The sequence below is a fragment of the Diabrotica virgifera genome, chromosome 2 (assembly GCF_917563875.1).
Source record: "Diabrotica virgifera virgifera chromosome 2, PGI_DIABVI_V3a".
In the NCBI taxonomy this organism is placed as follows: Eukaryota; Metazoa; Arthropoda; class Insecta; order Coleoptera; family Chrysomelidae; genus Diabrotica; species Diabrotica virgifera.
This window is the reverse complement of record NC_065444.1, coordinates 63,277,304-63,300,538: the sequence shown is the minus strand read 5'-3', so window position 1 is coordinate 63,300,538 and position 23,235 is coordinate 63,277,304. Positions and strand designations below refer to the sequence as shown.

Sequence of the window (23,235 nt, the reverse complement as noted above, 5' to 3'; positions counted from 1 at the left end):
GGTCGAATATTTCGCGAACTAAACATTGGATCCAAAAACTGAAAAATACGTGTTCAATCATTTTCAAAAATCTATCCAATGACACCAAACAACAACCCCCACTACACCCCCTGGAGGTGGGGTGGGGGGTAACTTTAAAATCTCAAATGGAAACCCCTAGTTTTTCTTGCAGATTTGGATTCGTTACGTAAAAGTAAGCAACTTTTATTCAAGACATTTTTTCGAACTGTGGATAGATGGTGCTATAATTGGGAAAAACAATATATCCTGATACCATAGGTAAATTATAGAAACGGTCTAATATCTCGAGAAATACACTTCCAAATAAGAAACCAAAAAAAAGGTTTTTAATACTTTTCGAAAACCTATCGAATAACACTAAACATGACTCTCCAACCCACCCCCTGGAGGTGGGGTGGGGGGTAACTTTAAAATCTTAAATAGCAACCCCCACATTTTATTGCAGATTCGAATTCGTCATGAAAAATTAAGCAACATTTATTCGAAACATTTTTTAAAATTGCTGATAGATGGCGCTAATAAATCGTATTTTTCCAATTAAAGCGCCATCTATCAACAATTCTAAAAAATGTTTCGAATAAATGTTGCTTAATTTTTCATGACGAATCCGAATCTGTAATAAAAAGTGGAGGTTGCTATTTAAGATTTTAAAGTTACCCCCCACCCCACCTCTAGGGGGTGGGTTGGAGGGTCATGTTTAGTGTTATTCGATAGGTTTTCGAAAAGTATTAAAAACTTTTTTTTTTTGGTTTCTCATTTGGAAGTGTATTTCTCGAGATATTAGACCGTTTCTATAATTTACCTATGGTATCAGGATAAATCGTTTTTCTCAATTATAGCGCCATCTATCCACAGTTCGAAAAAATGTCTTGAATAAAAGTTGCTTACTTTTACGTAACGAATCCAAATCTGCAAGAAAAACTAGGGGTTTCCATTTGAGATTTTAAGTTACCCTCCACCCCACCTCCAGGGGGTGTAGTGGGGGTTGGTGTTTGGTGTCATTGGATAGATTTTTGAAAATTATTGGAAACGTATTTTTCAGTTTTTCGATCCGATGTTTAGTTCGCGAAATATTCGACCGTTCCACAACTTTTGGGACACCCTGTATGATGACTCACCCTACCTATTCAATCTATCATTACCAACATATTATAACACTCATCTATAGTAAAACCAAATCAAAAGTCTAATTTTCTTTCTGGGTCCCGTTCATGTTCCTTTCTCATTAATTTCCTCACAGACATTTCATACCCCCCAGCCCCTACTGTCATCATCTTATGACGGTTTTGGTTTTTGAACCCTTAGGGATCCGGGCAGCCTGCGAGGTCTTTAGGAATTAGTCGCCTAAGTTTGAGCTTGTGCTTTCTTAATGATACATCCCCCTAGATTGTTTAAGACATTTTTGCACTCTGTCACCCCCATTGTGACCTCTTTTTTAAACTTACACAAATTCCAACAGCTACCAATAAGTTAAATAAATTCGATAACTTTAAATCGACACAAAATTGCTTTTTTAAATCTTAGGTCTCTTGACAACAAGATTTGATTACTGACTTTAGTTCTCGAATACTAGCATTTGTGTAATGTGGTTTGCCTAATCACCTCCACTAACATTATATGTGAATACATTTTTAACTACAACATCTAGTTTACTGAATTTTAAATGATTATTTTTCACAATGGAGTGATGTTACATCATTTCTAATTTTAATTAGCTGTACACCATAGTCTTTAAATATGACAGGTTAATTTTTCAACTTCCTGTGGAACTGTCATTTCTGTCACGTCATCGTTCGGAAGTCTCTATCCATTTCATTGTCACTTGCTGCCATACTTTCACCATGTGAACAAGTCAAACCACACATTAGATGTTACCTGGGGCATATTAGTAAATATTTTAAACATCCATGCTAAAGTTAGCATTTTCAACCGATGTTTCCTTGACGGATTACTTTTACAGGGCTTTGACCCTCATATTTTTGTAAAATTATATCTTGGTGGTGAGCATGTAAACTTCACGTGAGTATAACCCATAACTTTTCTTAACCGTAGTCAAAATTTCAAAATATTTGCATTATTTTACCAGGTTATATTCATTGATGATGATTGGTAAACCAATCGAAAACTAATAGTTATGTAATCGTGATGTAGCCCTTTTTAGGGATTTTAAATATATATCTTTTATAAAGGATTTTACTTTTTTTTTCAAATTGTTGTGGATTTTAAACAATTATATGATTTTGTAAATAGGGATACACAGTGATAGGTAATGGTGGCAATGGAAGTACCCAGAAAGCTGGTAAGAGTATGTGTGTGTAGAAAGCTGGTATGTGTGTGTAGAATTCAAGTGAACATAACATAATTGGTAGCAGTGCATCATATGAATTTGAAATCGAAACGAGTCTAAGACAATGCGATACACTTTCCCCTTTGATATTCAACTTCGCTTTAGAGCACGCAGTTAGAAAAGCACAACCAGAATTAACAAATGGCTTCACTGCCCAGGGAGTTAGGTACCTGCCCTGCCCAGGTTTAATACCTGGGCAGGGAGCCCAGGTATTACTAGCATTTGCTGATGATGTCGACACAATTGCACAATCCACCAGAGATGTAAAAGAAGGATTTACCCTTTTTGAAAGCGGGGCTAGGGAACATACGTGATATAATTCGCCTCACAATAACGAAGTATGACATGGACAATGAACAAGCTTGAAACAACAAAATTATTAGTCTTTAGATTGGACATCCTCCGGAAGATCTTTACACCTTGTAGAGACGAGGTAAGAGGAGAGTGGAGACGAAACGGACAAACATTTTTTCATATATTGTATAAAGTTTGCTATTGAATAAACTTAAAAACAACCTGCTAGTTTTCACAATCATAAACTTGTCAGGATGACACGTTCCACAATTAAAATCACGTTCTACAATTAAAACTTCCCCTGTTCCAGTGTTCCGATATATGAAAGTTGGTCTGACTAGACAGTGTTAAGCTATTAACAAATTTTCAGCTTGATACTTAGTGTTGCCCAAATGCAAGACCAAGACGAGACTTAGACAGTCTTGGTCTTGGTCTTGCAACAGTACACCTGGTCTTGGTCTTGGTCTTGGTATTGCGCTCCAGGTCTTGGTCTTGGTCTTGGTCTTTCAGCAAGAGTCTTTAGCCTATTACATATCTTAGAACAACGTAACAGAGTATGTAAATTTTAAGCTTGAATTATTTATTCGTTAACAATATCGCTGTAATAATATTGTTGCTAGAAGGTAAATTGTCGTTGTACCTATAGGTACCAGATACCGTACCGGTACCAATAAGTGTACCAATCAAACTGTGTTTTTTTCTCAAAGTTCGCATCATCCTGTGGAATATTCTAGCCTTTATAAAATACTGAAATTAAAACCCTACTACAGTCTGTTATTTTCTTAACATTCTGTTTTTTTATTATTCATTCGCTTGGATAACAACAAAGTTAGGTATTTTAATAACTAGCCATGTTTTTCATCAATACAGGCTGTTTTGAAATAAGTATGGCAAATTTTAAGGGGCAATTCTAAACAAACCGGTTACACGTAGGTACGCGCGCCATTGGTGAATAATAAAATCTTAATTGTATGTAATAACTACCTCTTAAAACCTACCAAATTTCATTCGCATATCTCAACTGGTTTTAGATCAATAAATGAATCGTCAGTTTGTAAGAACAATTTTAACATACCCTATTTCGGAAACGAAGCATTTGCGAACATAATACGTTTAAAAGTAAACTGCCATTACTTTTTCGTGCAGAGTAATTACCCCTTAAAGTTTGCCATACTTATTTAAAAACACCCTGTATTGATGAAAAACATGGCTAGCTAAAAAAGTACGTAACTTTTTATTCTCCAACAAAAGCGAATGAATCAAAAAACAAAATGTTAAGAAAATGAGGCTATAGTTGGGTCTTAATTTTAATATTTTATAAGCAAGAATATTCCATAGGGTGATGCGAACTTTGAGAAAAAAAAACACAGTTTGATTGGTACACCCGGTATACAATGACAATTTACCTGCCTAGCAATAGTATTATTACAGCGATATTGTTAAAGAATAAGGCTATAACATATTAAAAAAATCACTTCAATCGGACAACAGATTTAGGAAATTCAAGACATAAAAAATGACCCGTTTTTAAGGTGGTGCGTTAATTCCTTGGAGTAGTGTGTATCACCAAACACAAAGAGTAACAAAAGAACAGTCGATTGATAAAACAAATGACCAATTTAATTTAACTACAGAAAAAACTGCTATAAATGTGCTTTTGTCTTGCATACATTTCACTGTAATATTTATTTGTTCAATGCCTCGGTAGACAGTATATCGTTATTAAATATTTCGTTATTTTGTTTACACGGTATGTATAGCCGGCATTATCTGCATTAATGTTTCTCGTTATTAATACTTTTAAGTATTAGCCGCATTCTTTCAGCAAATTTTGTCTAACTGAATGAGGTCATTGCACAATCAACACAAAAAATATACATAATAGTCTTAATATTCTATATACCGATAAGATGTAATAGGTATATTTTTTATCAACTACAGATTCTTAACGACATTATTGTCGGCATCGCAAGGTCGCAACGCAAGAATATTAATTTATGAATAAAGGCCGGCTATTCTCAAAACCTAGACAATTAATTTCAGAGCGAAGATGTCGTCTGCTGGGAAAGCTTGTAAAAATATTTTATTTTTGCATTGTAATAATGATCTCTGAGTACGTGTCAAATGTGTCAAGTATTATTTTAAGAGATATTTTGATTCGCTAGGCACTGCACACTTAAGCTGAGTCACGGCGTGCAATCTGCTTGCAAGTGACTTGCCAGCAGCGTGGACTGAGAGCACGCCAGTTTCTGTTACGCCGCCACGTGCACGCCGCTTAGAAACAAGTCATGCGGTTTGGCAGTCTGTGCTAGGCAATCAGTGAGTACACGTTGACCGAGAGATAGATTATAAAGTAGATACAGAGCTGTTTTTTTCTACCTTGTATTGACGCAGAGAAACCACTCAAATGTGTATTGACGAGAAACTTGACTTGAAAACAAGCCGCTTGCTCGCAACGTGCACGCTACTTGAAAAGACGCAAGTGTGCATCGAGCCTTAGAGTTGAAGAGCCAAGAAAGAAGAAGAATTTATAGGTTAGATATCAATTTTTAACAACTTTATTTCAGAATGTTAATGAAAACGATTTCCGGATTGGAAGAAATCCCATCTTTAAGTTGATCAGCGTATTAGCGCAGTGTATTTTATTCAGTTGTAAATATTTTAGTTATTGTTTCTTAGAAGTAGATTGTCGAGAAAGCAGTCACAAAATTCTAAACTTTTTGAAATATATGCATATTTTTTTCTTCTGGTACGGTCCACATTAGGAAACAAATCCTTTAATCTTCCTCTTGCGCCATTTCCATTTTAAATCTTTTGTAAGTCTGCTGTCTAATCGTTTCACCTGAGTGACATCGATAGTCGGTGGAATAGTCAGTTCCTCTATTTACTTTGCCGACGATGCGCGACCGCCTAAAGAAGATAAATCGACTACGGAAGGTTCCCTCTCGGGTGAGACACAAATAAGGTTTGTTGGGGAAAAGTACAAATTTAATAATGACTTTTCACTTGTTTTGTGTTTTTGTCCCGCGGGTATTCGTTTTGTCGTCGATAAAAACCGTAAAGTTCTTTCACCTTTTATTTATAACGTGCGGGACGGACAAAAATATTGAGAAACTTTGTGGCAAAATAATCAACGAAATGTTATCAGTATTTTACCACGTTTTGATTTTGAAAAAAAAAATGATTATTTCATTCATAGAGATTCTGACCAATAGAAAGCTACAGAAATAAAAATTACAGCGATAATTTTTGATAATTTCCAGTCGTCCAGTATTAGATACGTCAGATGACCTTCGTTGCTACGAAAAAATGAACATTCAGTGACGTAAATGACAATTAATGTTTTACAACTTGTCACAGAGAACACCAAGAAACAAGTTTAGGAAATATTCAGATGAAGATATCAATAAAATATTAGTAAAAATTATTTAAAAAGACAGTTTTATTCATGAAATAATCTTATCGAATTACTTTCGAGCTCTTAAAAATTATCCATTTGTTTTGCCCTTGTGACACTTTGTCATGTTTATTAAAACTCAAAGTGTCACTCGACAAATCGATAATTTTAGAGCTCTCGTGTAATTACTACTGAAAATCTACAAAACTCAGTGATATGATCCTGAAATAATTTCCCACTGTTAAGGCGGGTTCTCACTTGTCAGTTTCGCTGACGCAGTCTAACTGATTCAGTGATACTGAACAAATAATGAACATGAGAACAGATTTTCATTTTAATGAACAGTACATTCATACTTTCAGTTAAACTGAAAACCAGGTCTACTTTTTATCATTTTTGGCTGATCACGATCGCATAATGAATACAAACTGAAGCGTGAGAACATAAATGTTCGTGATTTGTTCAGTGTGGCAAGTTTTGAGAGCAATTTTGGAGCAGTTTTTGCAGAATCTCTTGAAATTTGTCTTCGTTCTTAAGTGGTTTTTATATGAATCACAATCTTCCAAAGCTAATTCTTTCAATATATATTTATTTTAATTATGTACAACTATAATACACTTCAAAAAATCAATTGCTGCTGTTGTTCAAACTATGAACTTCGTGTGTTTATATATACCTTTTCTGGTGTTTCACATTTTACCAGACATTTCTGGATTTTACGATGACATCTCGAACGTTCTAGCTTTTTATTACTTTTTCTTTTTCGTTAAGGGACTTTTTCTATATGGAATGAATCTTACTGAACTGTCGTAACAATATTAAAGGCGGGTTCTTACTTGTCAGTTTCGCTGATGCAGTCTGACTGATTCATTATTAATGAAAAATAAAAAGCGACGTTTGCATTCACACGATTCATGTTTTGCTCCATTCAGTACGCAGTTAGTCCAAACATGTTATACAGTGGTAATAAAGATGGTTAAAAAAATTGAGACCACCTGTTCGCGAAGTATGTTTACAATAAGTAGTAAATGAATTACAGAATATTGTAGTGAATTTTCTGTCGAAGTATTATTAAATGATTGTGAGTATACCCTATTCCACGAACATACGCCTGTTTTGGATTACTTCGACAACGAATATTTTACTGTGCAAAATAAGAAGAACGAAAGTAAATTGCAAATTACATTGTTGTTTATTGGAATAATTATTAGCGCCATTTACTTTCGTACTTCTTATATTGCACAGTAAAATATTCGTTGTCGAAGTTATGCAAAACAGGCGTATGTTCGTGGAATGGCCCATAAGTCTGTGTTTCTTTACTTCATTTAATATTGTAATATTGTTGGTATTTGATTAAATTTATTTTAAAAAGTGTGTCATTGGTGGCAGCGGTGGGTTAAAATAGACAGGACAATAAAGTAGACAAGAAGAGGAAGGGAAAAAGGAGAAGCGTAAACAAGAAGAGAAGAACATGAAGAGAAGAAAAAGCGTAGAAAAGTAGAAACGATAAATAGTTTATCTCAAATTCACGAACATTTTCAGTTAGAGTTAAGTCAAATTACTAGTAGAGTAGACAAAGTAGCAGAACAACAGAACGATATAAAAACTAATATAGAAAGACAAATGAAGGGTCAGGGGGAAGAACGATTAATGTCTGTCTATCTGGAAGCATTTTCGGTAAAACGAAAAACAAAATTCCACATTAATCGTTTTTTCCCCTTGTCTAATTTTCTGACGTGTTTTTAAGGAGATTCTCAACGTTATTTTCCCCTTGGCCATTCACAGGTTGACAGTACTCTTTCTAAGCTAATATAACAGATTGCGCAAGGATCACAAAATTACCCAAAAATAGACATTCATCGTTTTTTCCTTTGACCCTTCAAATACCTGAGTTTGAGAGAAAACTATGTACTGTAACTTCTTTATCTACTATTGTGTTAGTAACTAAAATCGAATCTGAACAAACAGCATCACCATCTTCCATAGTTAAACTAGGCACAATTAGAACTAGCAAAATTTTAAAACTGACCACACTCGATTGTCAAGCAGCAAGGGAAACTGCAGCTAGAGCAAACGGCTGGACTGAGAAAGAAATAGCAGCTTCCTTGGTAGTCTCGCTTCAAGGACAGGCAGCATCCGCCTTACAATGCCTCAGATAGTTAAGCAACCAAATTCTAGGCATACCTACTGCAAAATCTTCAACAAAAAACTCGAAATAAAAACAGAAGATGTTTTAATTGCGGCCGAATGGGATATTTGTAAAATAATTGCAGAAGCCGACCACAGACAGGGAAAGAAGAAACAAAGAATGAAGTCAAAAGATCATCTAGATAGTCCTACTAGAAATAATAGTAAGACGCTACTAAACACAGTTTGTGATACTGAGGAACAGTTTAGTTTAACAATAAACATAAAGAAAACAAAAACCATGGTTATCAGTAAGAGAGGCAAAGGTAGCCCCTAATTAGCATCTCAAATGAAATTAATCGTTACTTCTTCACAAGCTTCTTTGCTTCTGTTGTATTTATATGATCTGTACTGTAAGTTTCATCAGTTCTGAAGTGTTTACAAAATCACCAAAAACGTAGTTTTTTGTTGAAAAATGAACATATTCGCTCGTAAATAACTCGAAAAGTATTGACTTAGTGAAAAAACTGTATAGAACAAAAGTTGCTTAGAATTAATCAATTTGTCCACTTCCGGACTTTATTTTCAAGGTTTCTTTTTTCACCCCCAAAACGGGGGTGAAAAAAGAAACCCAAGATAGGTAACCCAGGAAAAGTGGTCCCCCAGGATAAAAGCACACATCGGCACAATATCATTTATTTTAATTGACATGTTAGCTACGTGTATGTCAAATTTCATGTTAATCGAAGTGGTTTTTGAAAATTTAGAGCCGTGAGTAAACGTACTATAAACCGTTATTTTGCAATAATTTATTAATAACAAAGTCGGAACGTGGTTTAAGCTATCAGGACTGGTTGCAATCCTATAAAAATACTATAAAAAAGACTACAAACTTGCTGTAGATAGCGCATTATTTCGAGATTTTCGGCGAATAAACAACTATATTGTTATTAACAAAATAACAACATAATTTGAGTAATCGCGACTGTCGCATTCGATTCAGCAACCAAAAATATACCAGAGAAGACCTTAACACTATCAATTTCTTTACAGGGCTTCTAATAATACCTGAAAAATACCTAATTTTACCATAATTTGTTAATAACAATTGAACGCACCATATTTGGGCTTCCAGACTACTTCAATTGGATTCAGCGACCCAAAAAACCTATAATACCATCATCAAATCACGGCGAGCTAGAATTTCCCACGGGACCCCCTATGTTGCGACTAGACTATCAGTTTTAAAATGTAAATTATTGTAATTTGTAATATTAAAATAAATTATATGTTAGTTATTATGTGTTACATAAATCAGTGTAAATATTAAATAATTTAAATAAGATTGTATTTAAAAGAATATAAATATAAGGGTTTAATATTCATTGTTTTGTCTAATAAAGAATATGAATCAAGTGTTCTTATTTAAAAATAATTAAGTCAATTCGTGTAACATTGCACTATATTACACTACTTGCTAAATTTAAAACTGCGTCTTACTCTTATAATATTATGTCCTATTCTTTTAGTAACGTAATTTTTCTCAGTGTACGTTTATGTCTTACCGAGAACTTGCTACGTGAGAACAATAAATATGGGGATAATTTGGTAAAAATAAGTATTTTATAACTTCGTGCTCCAAAGAATACATATTTAATTTACTGTCTTTTTTGAGAAAAAGGACTAGCGGCCGTAAGAAAACACGCCTTTCCGTAATTTATTTAGTAAAGTTAAAGTAAGTTTAATTCGATCCCCCACTCACATAAGAAGACACCGTTCTCTTTCCACTCCAACAACTTCTTCAACTCCAAAAGTTGGTTATGGTACTCGAGAGAGACTTTACAACTACTGGGTTAAGAGATTTACCCTTCGACTTATACGCCAACTCTATCGGAATCGAGAGTTTATATTTTATGAAAAGTAAATATACTAAACTCTCATCCTATAGAGACTTACGTCAAGCTTAACTAGTGCAGTGTTGTGTTTGTTCGTAGAAATTACTAATTTCACATCTAATTCGGAGATCTACTTGTAAAAAGCATTAAAATAACGAAAAACTTTACTGAAATACAATATTCGGCAAAATAAACAGTACTGAAATGAATATTGATTTGTTTATGATTATTTATACATCTAGTATACATGATATAGCCTTGCAAACATTATTCACGACGACGCACGTTCCCAATAAAACACATGTTAAAGATGCTCTCTGGCCAGTGGCCGATCTACAGTAAGGGAAAATGAGGGAGGAAATCCCCTCCTCTAACAAGGTCCAAAATTAAAGAAAAAATATTGTTCAAACATAAAAATATATTAGCTGAGATGAAACGGAAACCACAGAAAGACAAATTCAACCCAATACACACGCTAGTTAGGAAAATTAAGGGAACTTAATGCCTATAAAGTTATTATTTATTTCTTTTATGTAATCCGAGTTTATCTTTTTTGTCTTTCGGTTGGGTTTTCAAGTTTCCTCCTAAGGCAAATTTCTCCTTCCAAGGCAAATTCCTAGATCCGCCACTGCTCCTAACACGAAAAAATCTTTAATTCTAGTCCTCAATTCCGAAATGGAAGACGGTGACTCCTTCAGCATTTCCCATATGTACGCATCAGGTGGCGTTAGTTCTGGTGAGTGGCAACTTCCAAAATGATCGCGCAGTATTCGAAGAGACTCACTGGCAGTGTGACAGGTTGTCCGTCCTGCTGAAACCATTATTGATTTTGAGCTTGGACTATTTTCGTGACCTTTTCAGTATGATCGAAAATAGTACTCGACCATAAAAATTTTTTCTGCAAAACTGAAAACCATTCTGAAGCACCTAACACTCAGTACGTGACATATACAAATTTAAGACATATGAATTTCAGTAGTTTATTTTGCCGCATATCGTATATCGGATTTGACAGGTCTAAAAATATATTTGACTCTAAAATGATATTACGAATCACAAAAACGAGTGTTTAACAAAAATAAAGGAAATTAAAGTAGTTGCATCAAATGATATCCCTGGAGAAATGTACACAGCTTTAGTAGGGACAAGTTGACTCATAGGTTCGTTTTACCATTATGAACAAATAGTACATTTACTCACGGTTTTTGCTCCAAATTTTAAAGAACCGCTTAGATTGACATGATACTTGGCATACACATAGCGAATATAACAAAGAAAAAATGTAATATTGTACCGACATGTGCTTTTGTCCAGGGAGTGACTTTCATCCGTTATCGGGAGTTAAAAGAATTACGTTCAATGTAAGCCCGGAAATGAATGAAATGACTAATTCTAAGCAACTTTTGACTAAAATCAATACTTTTCTAGTTATTTGCGAGTGGATATGTTCATTTTTCACAAAAAAAAAACACTAAAATTGCTCTTTCTGACCCCTCTTTCTTTTGACGTACGAGACGTAGGGTACCACAGGAAAACAAAACAAACATGGCAACGTTGACTCAAAAAAAAACATTACATCGTATCTTCGCTGTCATTTGTCCGATTTCACGTTTGAGGCGCCAAATGAAACGCAGACAAATTTTTACGAATGTAAATTTCCTCTGCATGTTTTGTTTGTGGATTTTAGACAGTCATGATAGAGTCGATAGAGTCAAAATTTATCGACCAATGAAACATTTGTGTATACCAAAAACATGCGTATTTAACATGCGTAAAAAATCTAATGGAGAAGATGAGATAGTTAAAACGCAGCGTACAGAGGAGGTTAAGACAGTAATACAACAAATGAAAAATAACAGAATCCTGGGAAAATCGACGTATACATAGACATGACTAAATCTAGTGGAGATCAACTAACAGTAAACGTATGAGAAAATGAAATAATGTCAACTGATTGGTATGAGGCCCGCATATGCTCGCTGTATAAAAAAGAAGACAAACTGAAATGTGACAAGGCAAGAATATTGTGAAATAGACTAAATTACTGTACGGCAAATACCCTACAAGAGTACCAGGCCGGGTAGTAGGATATTGCCAAATGGGCACTATATCGTATCTTCGTTGTTATTGTTCCGATTTTGACGTACAAGACGTCAAATGAAAGGGGATTGGACACCGAGGGTATCATAGAAAAACAAACAAACATGACATTGGCATCAGAGCATTACATCGTATCTAGGGCAGTAACCTCACTCCGACGACAAAAACTGCAATATAGACGATCTTACCATAAGAATTAAAATGGGCGCCTCGGCGTACAACTCGGGAACTGCTCGTCCGATCGTGACGAAAGAGGGTCCGTCGGAAAGGGGAGGGGATGGCGAATACAAAGACAGACAGGCCTATGTCCACGTTTGGACATAGGCCTCTCCCAACTCCTTCTATCGGTCTCTATCCTGAGCAACATATTTCCAATTTGTTCCAGCTACTCTTTTAATATCATCAACCCATCTCATATATGTGGTTTTCATCTGATGATAGCAAAAGTAAGTAACGATCCCACAATAATAAGAAATTATTTTCATTTGCTATAAGTGAATTGAATGAGTTTCCATTATGTTTTTTCTACGAAATCCAGTCTCTCTTATGAGAATACTGCTTCATCAAAAGTGTTTTTAGCGACATTGCTACTAGATTTTCCTTACTGTTCATGTAAATGATGTTTCATTTTTCACACAGAGTAAGTAATAATGTAAATTATTCAAATAAAATGCGACAAACCAATTCAAACTTTAAATTTGCTATAAAGATTGTTTAACAACCAACTTTATAGTACTCTATACGTTTACGAGTCAGACATTTGAGGTTATGGCTTCAATAAAACTCCTCGCAGAAGCACTCTTTCAGCAGAAATATACATTTATAGCTTATATTCGAGAATTTACTGATAAAGTTCAAATTACCAGTTATTTCCTCCTTGGTTTATTGTGTACACACTATTATTAAAGACGTTACTCATGTTTCAAGATTTAGTAAATAGAGGAAAGCCATTCAAAACTTTTCATTACAGTAAGTTACTCACTATCAAAGATAAAAGCATTGTTCATGTGTTCCTTAAAATTTAATAAAAATGTTTTGGATGAAACAAAACGTTCCCCTGTCAACTGTATCTGTTGTTAATGCAAGTAAGTCTTAATTAATTATTAGTAGTATTTACACGAGAGCTCTAAAATTATCGATTTGTTCCCGAGTGACACTTTGACAGTTTTAATTTCACGACACGAAAGGTAGTGAAATTATGTCAAAAGTGTTACGAGAGCAAAAATATCGGTAATTTTTACGAGTTCGATAAGATTATTTCATGAATAAAACTGTTTTTTAAATCATTTTAACTAATACTTTATTCATATCCTCGCCTCAATATTTGCTAAATCTTTTCCTGGTGTTCTCTTTAACAAGTTGTAAAATATTAATTGTCATTAATGTCATTGGATGTTCATTTTTTCGTAGAAATGAAGAGCATTTGACGTAATACTTGACGACGGGAAATATCAAAAATTATCAGTAGTAATTGCACAAGAGCTCTAAAATTCTATATTAATTTTAGAGATCGAGTGCAATTTGTTGCGAATATTTCATAAATAAAACTGTTCAAAACCAAAATTTTAGTGTAATTTATTTATGTAAGTATAAATTAGTACAATTAAACACACAGTTGTTATAAATATTAATTTGACGGTTGAAAGTCATCACTTTTATAATTTTTAAAACATTAATTGTCATTAATGTCACGGAATGTATTTTTTCATAGCAACGAAGGGCATCTGACGTAATATACTTGACGACGGGCAATTATCAAAAATTATCAGTTTAATTTAGATTTCTGTAGCTTTCTATTAGTCAGAATCTCCTATGAATGAAATAATCGCTGTAATTTTTAATCTTGTAGCTTTCTATTGGTCAGAATCTCTATGAATGAAATAATCAGGATTATTTCATTCATTGAGACTTTGACCAATAGAAACCTACAAAAATAAAAATTTCAGCGATTATTTTTTACTTATTTTAATTTCCAGTCGTGTAGTAAGATTTTTCATCACGTGTTTAATTCTGTCAAATTATATTATTATATCGGGAATAAATCTACTTAAATTTCGTAAGGGTCGTAAAAATCGGTAAGGGTCAAATATATTTTAAGTTTAAATTCTTGTATAACAAATTTCTTAATCTTTTTGTACAGTTTATTGACATTTATTTGCAATATTTTTACTTAAGCTAAGTATGCACACCGCAGTCAAAACTAGATTTAGGGGTTAAAATAGTGCATTTTTTATAAATTGAAAGTTGTGTTCCGTTTTAATAAATAATTTTAAATTCGTTGTTTTTTTTTTCAAATCAAATAAAGACCTTGCATATATGCATATTTTGCATATTTAATTTCATATTTATCGTAAATTGGTGCATATTTTGGGTAAATATTACTGCATATCATTCGCATATTTCTTGCAAATTCTGATGCATATAATCCGAGATTTACATATTATCACATAAAACACATACTAGTTCAGTCACTGAAGGTTTTCACCCCCGATTTCGTTGAACCTCCATCGATTTTCATGAAAATTGGTGAGTAATTAGAGGATACCTCAAGGAACAAAGGTGACATTATGCCAACTTGCGCTGATACCCTGGGGGTGGACGACACCCCTTCTCGGGGGTGAAAATTATTTTATTAAAAACGATACCATAAATCGATAGAGGGACACATTCTAAGCAAAATTCGTTATATAAAATTATTAATATAAGTCAATACTTTTTGAGTTATGAAAGATCAAAGATTTTATTATTTCCTAAAAAAATGCATGTTTTAAAGAGGTTTTTCACGTATAACTCAAAAACTGTAAGCTTTTACAAAAAAGTTATTTTTACCGAAATTGAAGATAATAAAAAACTGAATACACTCCTTACTTAAAGAACTAAACTAATCTTAATTTAAAGTGAGTTATGGGCAATTGAATGTATATTTTTTTCGACGAGTAATCAAATCTAAGTATTCAAGCTTAAATAACGGGAAAACTATGTCATTTTATCAAATATACCTGTTAAAAATTTGTTAAAGTACTTCGGAATATGATACCTATCAAATGAGCTCTAGAAGAAGTTAATAGCATCAAAATTAAACAAGTTATGATGAAAATAAGAGAACCCTTTCAATTTTTTTAGGAAAAAGTGAAAAATAAAACATACGCCGTTTCCACAAAAATTAAAATTAATAGTAATCCTTACAAGAATTTCTTTATATTAGCATAAGTAATGATTTCAACAATTTTGACCGGTTTAGAATGCATATTTTTGAAAAAAAAAGATAATTTAAAAAAATCAGAATTTTTAAAATTATCGTAATTTTCATATTCTTTTGATAATAACTCCAAAAATACTCAATATACGTAAATAATGATATATAACCAATTTTAGTTTTTTCTGTATCAAATATTTTACCTTTTTTGCTATTTCTGTAGGGTAAAAAATATCCGAGGTAGAAACGTTTAAAGCTTAAATTTTGCTGTGAGAAGCATGTAACCGGGGCCATTTAACCTTTTATTTTTAAAAAAAGTGAGAGGTTTAAAAGAGTAAATTCAACGTGATTTAATAGCCCTTGGAATTATTTTTCAAATGGGTTTTAGGTGAACCTAATATCGTAAAAATTAACAGTTATTTACAAAAAACAATAACATTTTTTGGAAAAATTCTTAAAAGATAAACTTTGAAAAAAATTGTAGAATAAATATTAATGCTATTAACTTGTTCGGGGGCTCATTTGATAGATATTTCTAAGTACTTTGACAAATATTTAATAAGTTTATGTTATAAAAAGCACCAGGTTCCCGTTATACAGGGTGTCCAGAAACTCTACCGACAAACGAAGACCGGAGATTCGCCAGATAATTTTAAGATAATTTGACCCAATTCACCTAGTCCGAAAATGCTTCCTAAGGGAGCTAGAGCTATTTGAAGAAAATTTCTGGTAATTAGTTTTTCTTAAATATCTCTAGAACGCTTCTATTTAGAAAAACTAAAATTGGTACACTTATTTATCTTCCAAAGGTAAATCGATTCCATCCATTGCAAATTTCTAGTACCAGCCATATGCGTCCGTTTTGGGTAGGGCAACAGTTATATTATCGCATAACTGTTTTGTTTTTAATTTTTAAGCATTTTTGAGTCTGGATTATTAAAACGTAAGGTATTACAGTACTAGAAAGTACTCTTATTTTAAGTCGATAGGACACACCTTTTTCTAGAAAAATCGATTTGAAAACTTTTCGTTTTTTGAATATAAAAAAAAATTAAAAAAAAAACTATTTAGAAAATTGAAAACTGGTACGTTTATTTATATTCCAGAGATGAATCTATTTCATTTTCGCCATATGCGTCCGTTTTGGGTAGGTCAACGGTTATTTTATCGCATAACTTTTTTGTCTTTAATTTTTAAGAATTTTTAACACTAGATTGTTAAATTATGAGGTATTCTAGCACTAAAAGTTACTCTTGCTTTAAATTGGTAAAATACACCGTTTTTTTTTAATTTTCATTTTCAAAAAATTTCAATTTTTTTTTAAATTCAGGAAACGAAAACTTTTCAAATCGATTTTTCTAGAAAACGGTGTGACCTACCGACTTAAAGCAAGAGTACCTTTCAGTACTAAAATACCTCATAATTTAATAATCCAGTAGCAAAAATGCTTAAAAGTTCAGGACAAAAAAGTTACGCGATAAAATAACCGTTGCCCCACCCAAAACGGACGCCTATGACTGGTACTAGAAATAGATGGAATCGATTAACCTCTGGAAGATAATAAATATGTGTACCAATTTTTGTTTTTCTAAATAGAAGCGTTCTGAGGGTATTTAAGAAAAACTACATATAAGACGCCATCTTCAAAGAGCTCTAGCTCCCTTAGGAAGCATGTTCGGACTAAGTGAATTTGGTTAGATTGTCTTAAAATTATCTGAGGAATCTCCTGTCTTCGTTTGTCGGTAGAGTTTCTGGACACCCTGTATAAGCTTGAATACTTAGATTTGGGTACTCGCCGAAAAAAATATACATTCAATTACCTATAACTCACGTTTAGTTACCATTAAAAGGCTTTTCTAGTAAGGAGTTTATTTCATACAATTTAACAATTTCAACAACTTTTTTGTAAAAACTTATAGATTTTGAGATACTGATGGAAAATCGGTTAAAAACATGCATTTTTCTCAAGAAAAATTAAAAATTTTTATCTTTAAGAACTCAAAAAGTTTTGATTTATTTTAATAACTTTATATAACAAATTTTGCTTAGAATTTGTCCCTCTATTGAATTATGGGGTTATTTTTAATAAAATAATTTTCACCCCTCCCCCCCCCCGAGATGGGGTAGAATCCACCCCCAGGGTAAAAGCGCAAGTTGGCACTTTGTCACCTTTGTTCCTTGAGATATCCTCTAACCACTCACCAATTTTCATGCAAATCGATGGAGGTTCAACGAAATCGGAGGTAATAGTTCATATCCACCTTCAGTGGTTGCACTATACATAAATATTTTAAAATGCAACCCCGGTAGCATCTAAACGTTCCGTATATATATTTGGAACCTAGGGGTTTTCTATTGGTTCGTTGCAGCACGCGGTAATATTTTAACCAATAGGCGGCGAGGTTTCAAATGCATATACGGAATGTTATTCGGTCCCAAATTCATATACGGAATGTTAAATATTCGTACACCGAAAAAGATGTTTTTTTAGAGTCTTTTAAAAGGAGATTGATTTTAAAATACTTGTTACTGTATTATTAAATAAAAATAAAACAATTATAGTATTTCGAATGTTATTTGGTGCGAAATTCATATACGGTATGTTAAATATTCGTAGAACAAAAAGACGATTTTTATTAAAGCCAGTTAAAATGAGACTGGTTTTTAATAGTATATTATGCAACGAGCATTTATTGATGGTCATTATGAAGCGAATACACTTTTGTATTCATTTAGCCATTTATTCATGTCTTCTTCATTTCTAATGTCGACTCGGTACTTATTTTCATTGATTACAATGTATTTAAAACTTTTTGGCAAATCCATTATGTAAATATACAATATTTTATAGAATAAATAATAGGTTTCTTCTAGTAAACAGTCAAACTAGTCAGAAACCGTCGGCAAACAGTTGGTCAGTGAGACAACATAATACAGTCACCAGTGCTATCCCCTCTACTCGCGCTGGTCGACTATTCGCTGATGGTTTCAAACCGTTTGAAAGTGATGCTAGAACAAACCTATTATTTAAAACACAACCGCAAACGTTATCACCAAGTTAACATTTATTTTCGTCTGATAGCACACAGCCCGAACAGAATTGAATTGAATAGCTGAAACAGATCTAAACATACTTAAAAACACGTGCAAGTCATTAAAAATTCTGAGAAAGCGAAACCTTAGTCAAATAAAGAAATAATATGTCTCTCAAATCTATACCATCCCATTTATGAATTTGCACCAAATAACATTCCACATAGGTAATCATTGTTTTATTTTTCTTTAATAATACATTAACAAAATAGGTATTCTAAAATCAGTCTCCTTTACCTGATTAATAAAAAGTCCCATTTTTTGGTCTACGAATATTTAACATTCCGCATATGAATTTACACCAGATAACATTCCAAATACTATAATTGTTTTATTTTTATTTAATACTACAGTAACAAGTATTTTAAAATCAATCTCCTTTTAACAGACTCTAATAAAAACTTATCTTTTTCGGTGTACGAATATTTTTAACATTCCGTATATGAATTTGGGACCGAATAACATTCCGTATATGCATTTGGAACCTCGCCGCCTATTGGTTAAAATATTACCGCGTGCTGCAACGAACCAATAGAAAACTACTTTTTTTCCAAATACATATACGGAATATTTAGATGCACCCCGATAAGACATCAGGCTGTACTCGTACACAAATAAAATATACATAAAGCGTTATAAACTCACATTCCTGAAGTCAATTAGTTGAGTGACGAGCGTGCCGTCGGATCTCTGGAATTCCAACGTGACGGTGTCGTCGCTGACGTTCGCCGATATGTTTTCCTGGACGACGTCTCCACCCTGAAAATAATAAATTGCCATGTTAATGTCGACTCTTTGAAATGCTGCTGCTGCTTTCGCTTCTGTTGTTTTCAGAAACGTATTTTACTGGAAAGGGCTGGGGGAGGATAATAAACAGCCGAAATATGCTAGCAATTATTCTTGATTTATTCGGGAACTAATTTCGCGTTTCATAAATATCTTCATATTTATTACATGACATGTTTTTGATACAGATTCCTCTATACTTCATATGCGAGTAATTTAGTCTTAGCAGTTTATCTGTTCTGTATAAAGGTTTTATTAACCCTGGAAGATCACACCTACTCTTTTATGATTTCCAGAGATATGTTACGATAATAATTATATGTTTAACACTTTATTTTAAATAAAAACACTTCATTTATATTCTTTAATTACACATTATACTTTATACACATTACTTAATTGACCGTCGGTCAGATGGCTCAGTTGGCTGAGGCGCAGTCGATCGACAAGATTAGTGGATTTGCGATCGAGTTTCGAGCCTCAGCCTGGTCATTTGAAATTAATAAAAAGACCAACGTCGTAGTATAAAATTCAATAGAATCTACGACTTGGTCAGGAATAAACTCGTGTCTGATCGGCCTATGAAGGAGCGGTATGGCAAGGGTTAAGATTTTAGGTTTAGATCCCTACCGAAGGGCATTGACGCCTAATAACGGTGGATATATACAGGGTGTAACAAAAATACACGTCATAAATATAATCACATATTCTGGGACCAAAAATAATTCGATTGAACTTAACTTACCTTAGTACAAATGTGCACATAATAAAAGTTACAGCCCTTTTAAATTACAAAATGAAAATCGATTTTTTCGAATGTATCGAAAACTATTGGAGATTTTTTATTAAAAATGGACATGTGGCATTCTTATGGCAGTAGCATCTTAAGAAAAAATTATAGTGAAATTTGGACACCCCATAAAAATTTTATGGGGGTTTTGTTTCTTTAAACCCCTTCAAAATTATGTGTACGTTCCAATTAAATCATTGTAGTACCATTAGTTAAAAACAATGTTTTTAAAAAATTTTTGCCTCTTAGTACTTTTTCGAAAAATCAGGTTTTATCTAGATATTTCGAATATTTGTCAAATCCACCACATATATGTATATGGTTAAGTACGATTATGGAGACTTGGTAATAATTTTAACATTTATTTATGATTTACATTTTTAGGGCTATTTTGAACCATATTAAAAAAGAAGTCACATCTCGATAAAAGGTGCCTTTTTGAAAAAATACAAACGGGCAAAAAAGTTTTAAAAACAATGTGTTTAACTAATGGTACCGCAGTAATATTTTAATTGGAACGTACACAAACATTTGGGGGGTTTAAAAGAACAAAACCCCCATAAAAATTGTATGTAAACATATTGAAAAATAAGCCTCAACTCGATAAAAACTGCCTTATCGAAAAAATACTAAGAGGCAAAAAAGTTTTAATAATATTGAATTTAACTAATGGTACCACAATAACAATTTAATTGAGACGTATACAAAAGTTTGGGGGGGTTTAAGGCAACAAAATCCCCATAAAATTTTTATGGGGTGCACACATTTCACTATAATTTCACATGTCCATTTTCAATAAAAAATCTCCAATAGTTCTCGATATATTCGAAAAAATCGATTTTCATTTTGTAACTTCAAAGGGCTGTAACTTCTTTTATGTGCATATTTGTACTAAGGTAAGTTAGGTCCATTCGAACTATTTTTGGTCCCAGAATATGTGATTTCATTTATGACCTGTATTTTTGTTACACCTTGTATATTACTTAATTGATTTATTATTTACAATAATTTATAATAGACTAAGGGCCGGTTGTTCGAACGCTAATCAACAATGATCATTATCAAATATTTAATTACTGTCACCAACAGTCAATGTCAACTTTGTTTGGGTTGCTGAAAACATAATTAATTACAATAATTATGAGATTTATTAATCGATTATGTTAATAATTGTTATGTTAATTGATTAACTAATCTCATAATTGTAATCAATTATGTTTTCAGCAACCCAAACAAAGTTGACATTGACAGTTGGTGACAGTAATTAAATATTTGATCATAATCATTGTTGATTAGCGTTCGAACAACCGGCCCTAAAACTAACACATATAATTTATCTCCAATTACAATTCATAATTTATTCAAATCGTCTCTTATAGTCCTATACATATGTACTTCTTTTCGCAAACCGTAGAGAAGTCCCGAAGAAAAAATATCCGTTCGGCACCCAGGTAAAAACAACAACTTCGAGAATGAACAAGACCTTCCACAAGTACAGTTACGGGAGGCATCTAAACATTCCGTATATGTATTTGGAACCTAGGAGTTTTCTATTGGTTCGGTGCAGCACGCGTTCATATTTTAACCAATAGGCGGCGAGGTCCCAAACGCATATACGGAATGTTATTCGGTTCCAAATTCATATACGGAATGTTGAATATTCGTACACCGAAAAAGATAAGTTTTATTAGAGTCTGTTAAAAGGAGATTAATTTTAAAATACTTGTTACTGTATTATTAAATAAAAATAAAACAATTATAGTATTTGGAATGTTATTTGGTGCAAAATTCATATACGGTATGTTAAAAAATATTCGTAGAACAAAAAGACGATTTTTATTAAAGACAATTAAAATGTGACTGGTTTTTAATAGTATATTATGCAACGAGCATTTAATGATGGTCATTGTGCAGCGAGTATAAGGGATACGAAACGAGCCGCCTAGCGGCGAGTTTCGTATAGAGTACGAGCTTCATAATGATAATTAAATGCAAGTTGTTTACACAATTTTTTCTATGATCATTCACAAAAAAATATATTCAAATTTATTAATTTTGTAACGCAAACAAATTAAGTAGTTTGTCAGTCTGACAGTTTGTTTACATATTGAGAACTGTCAAAGAGTATGTATTTGATTCACCATTGGTTACTGCGCGTGTGCCACCTTTATCGCGAATGTCATATCGCGATTCCATTGGTTAAAAATCTGTATCCTAATGAAAATATGTATCATAATGAAGTTCATTATGATACAGGTAGTGACATCATAATTGATATATTATAGTATGAGAATAGAAAAATTATTGTTAATGTATTATTAAAGATCCACAAGGAAAAAGGTTTTCTTGTAGTTGGCTGTATACCATATAATACAAAAAAACGAATAAAGCCCTTTATAAAAAGTCTATATTTAAAATCCCTAAAAAGGGCTACATCACAGAACTAGTTTTCGATTGGTTGACCAATCATCATCAGTGCTTTCCTAGAATGAATATAACCTGATAAAATGATGCAAAGGTTTTAAAATTTTGACTACGTTTAAAAAAAGTCGCAGGTTATACCTACTCACGTGTCCTTACTATGATAACCACCAAAATATAATATTACAAATTTTATTTAAATATATTACATAATTACAAATATTTTGGTGGTTAGCATGTAAGATCACGTGAGTATAACGTACAATTTTTTTAAGCGTAGTTGCAATTTTAAAACCTTTGCACCATTTTATAAGGTTATATTCATTCTAGGAAAGCACTGATGATGATCGGGCAACCAATCGAAAACTAGTTCTGTGATGTAGCCCTTTTTAGGGATTTTAAATATAGACCTTATATAAAGGACTTTATTCGTTTTTTTTTGTATTATATGGTATACAGCCAACTACAGGAAAATATTTTTCCTTATGGATCTTTAATAATACATTAACAATAATTTTTCTATTCTCACACTGTAATATATCAATTATGATGTCACTACCTGTATCATAATGAACTTCATTATGATACAGATTTTCAATATGACAGATTTTTAACCAATAGAATTGCGATATGACATTCGCGATAAAGGTGGCACACGCGCAGTAACCATTGGCGAGTCAAATATATACGCTTTGACAGTTCTCAATATGTAAACAAACTGTCAGACTGACAAACTACTTAATTTGTTTGCGTTACAAAATTAATAAA

The 23,235-nt window shown here is 32.8% G+C and overlaps 1 protein-coding gene across 1 annotated transcript in view; it reads right to left on the bottom strand.

Moving 5' to 3' along the window:
• Positions 1–19,250, bottom strand: part of LOC114326263 (out at first protein) — a 590,880-nt gene extending 571,630 nt beyond the window's left edge. Inside the window, exon 1 of the mRNA XM_050644768.1 lies at positions 19,116–19,250. Within this exon, the coding sequence (XP_050500725.1) occupies positions 19,116–19,250 (135 nt within the window). The remainder of the gene's footprint in view (positions 1–19,115) is intronic.
• Positions 19,251–23,235: the final 3,985 nt, after the last annotated feature.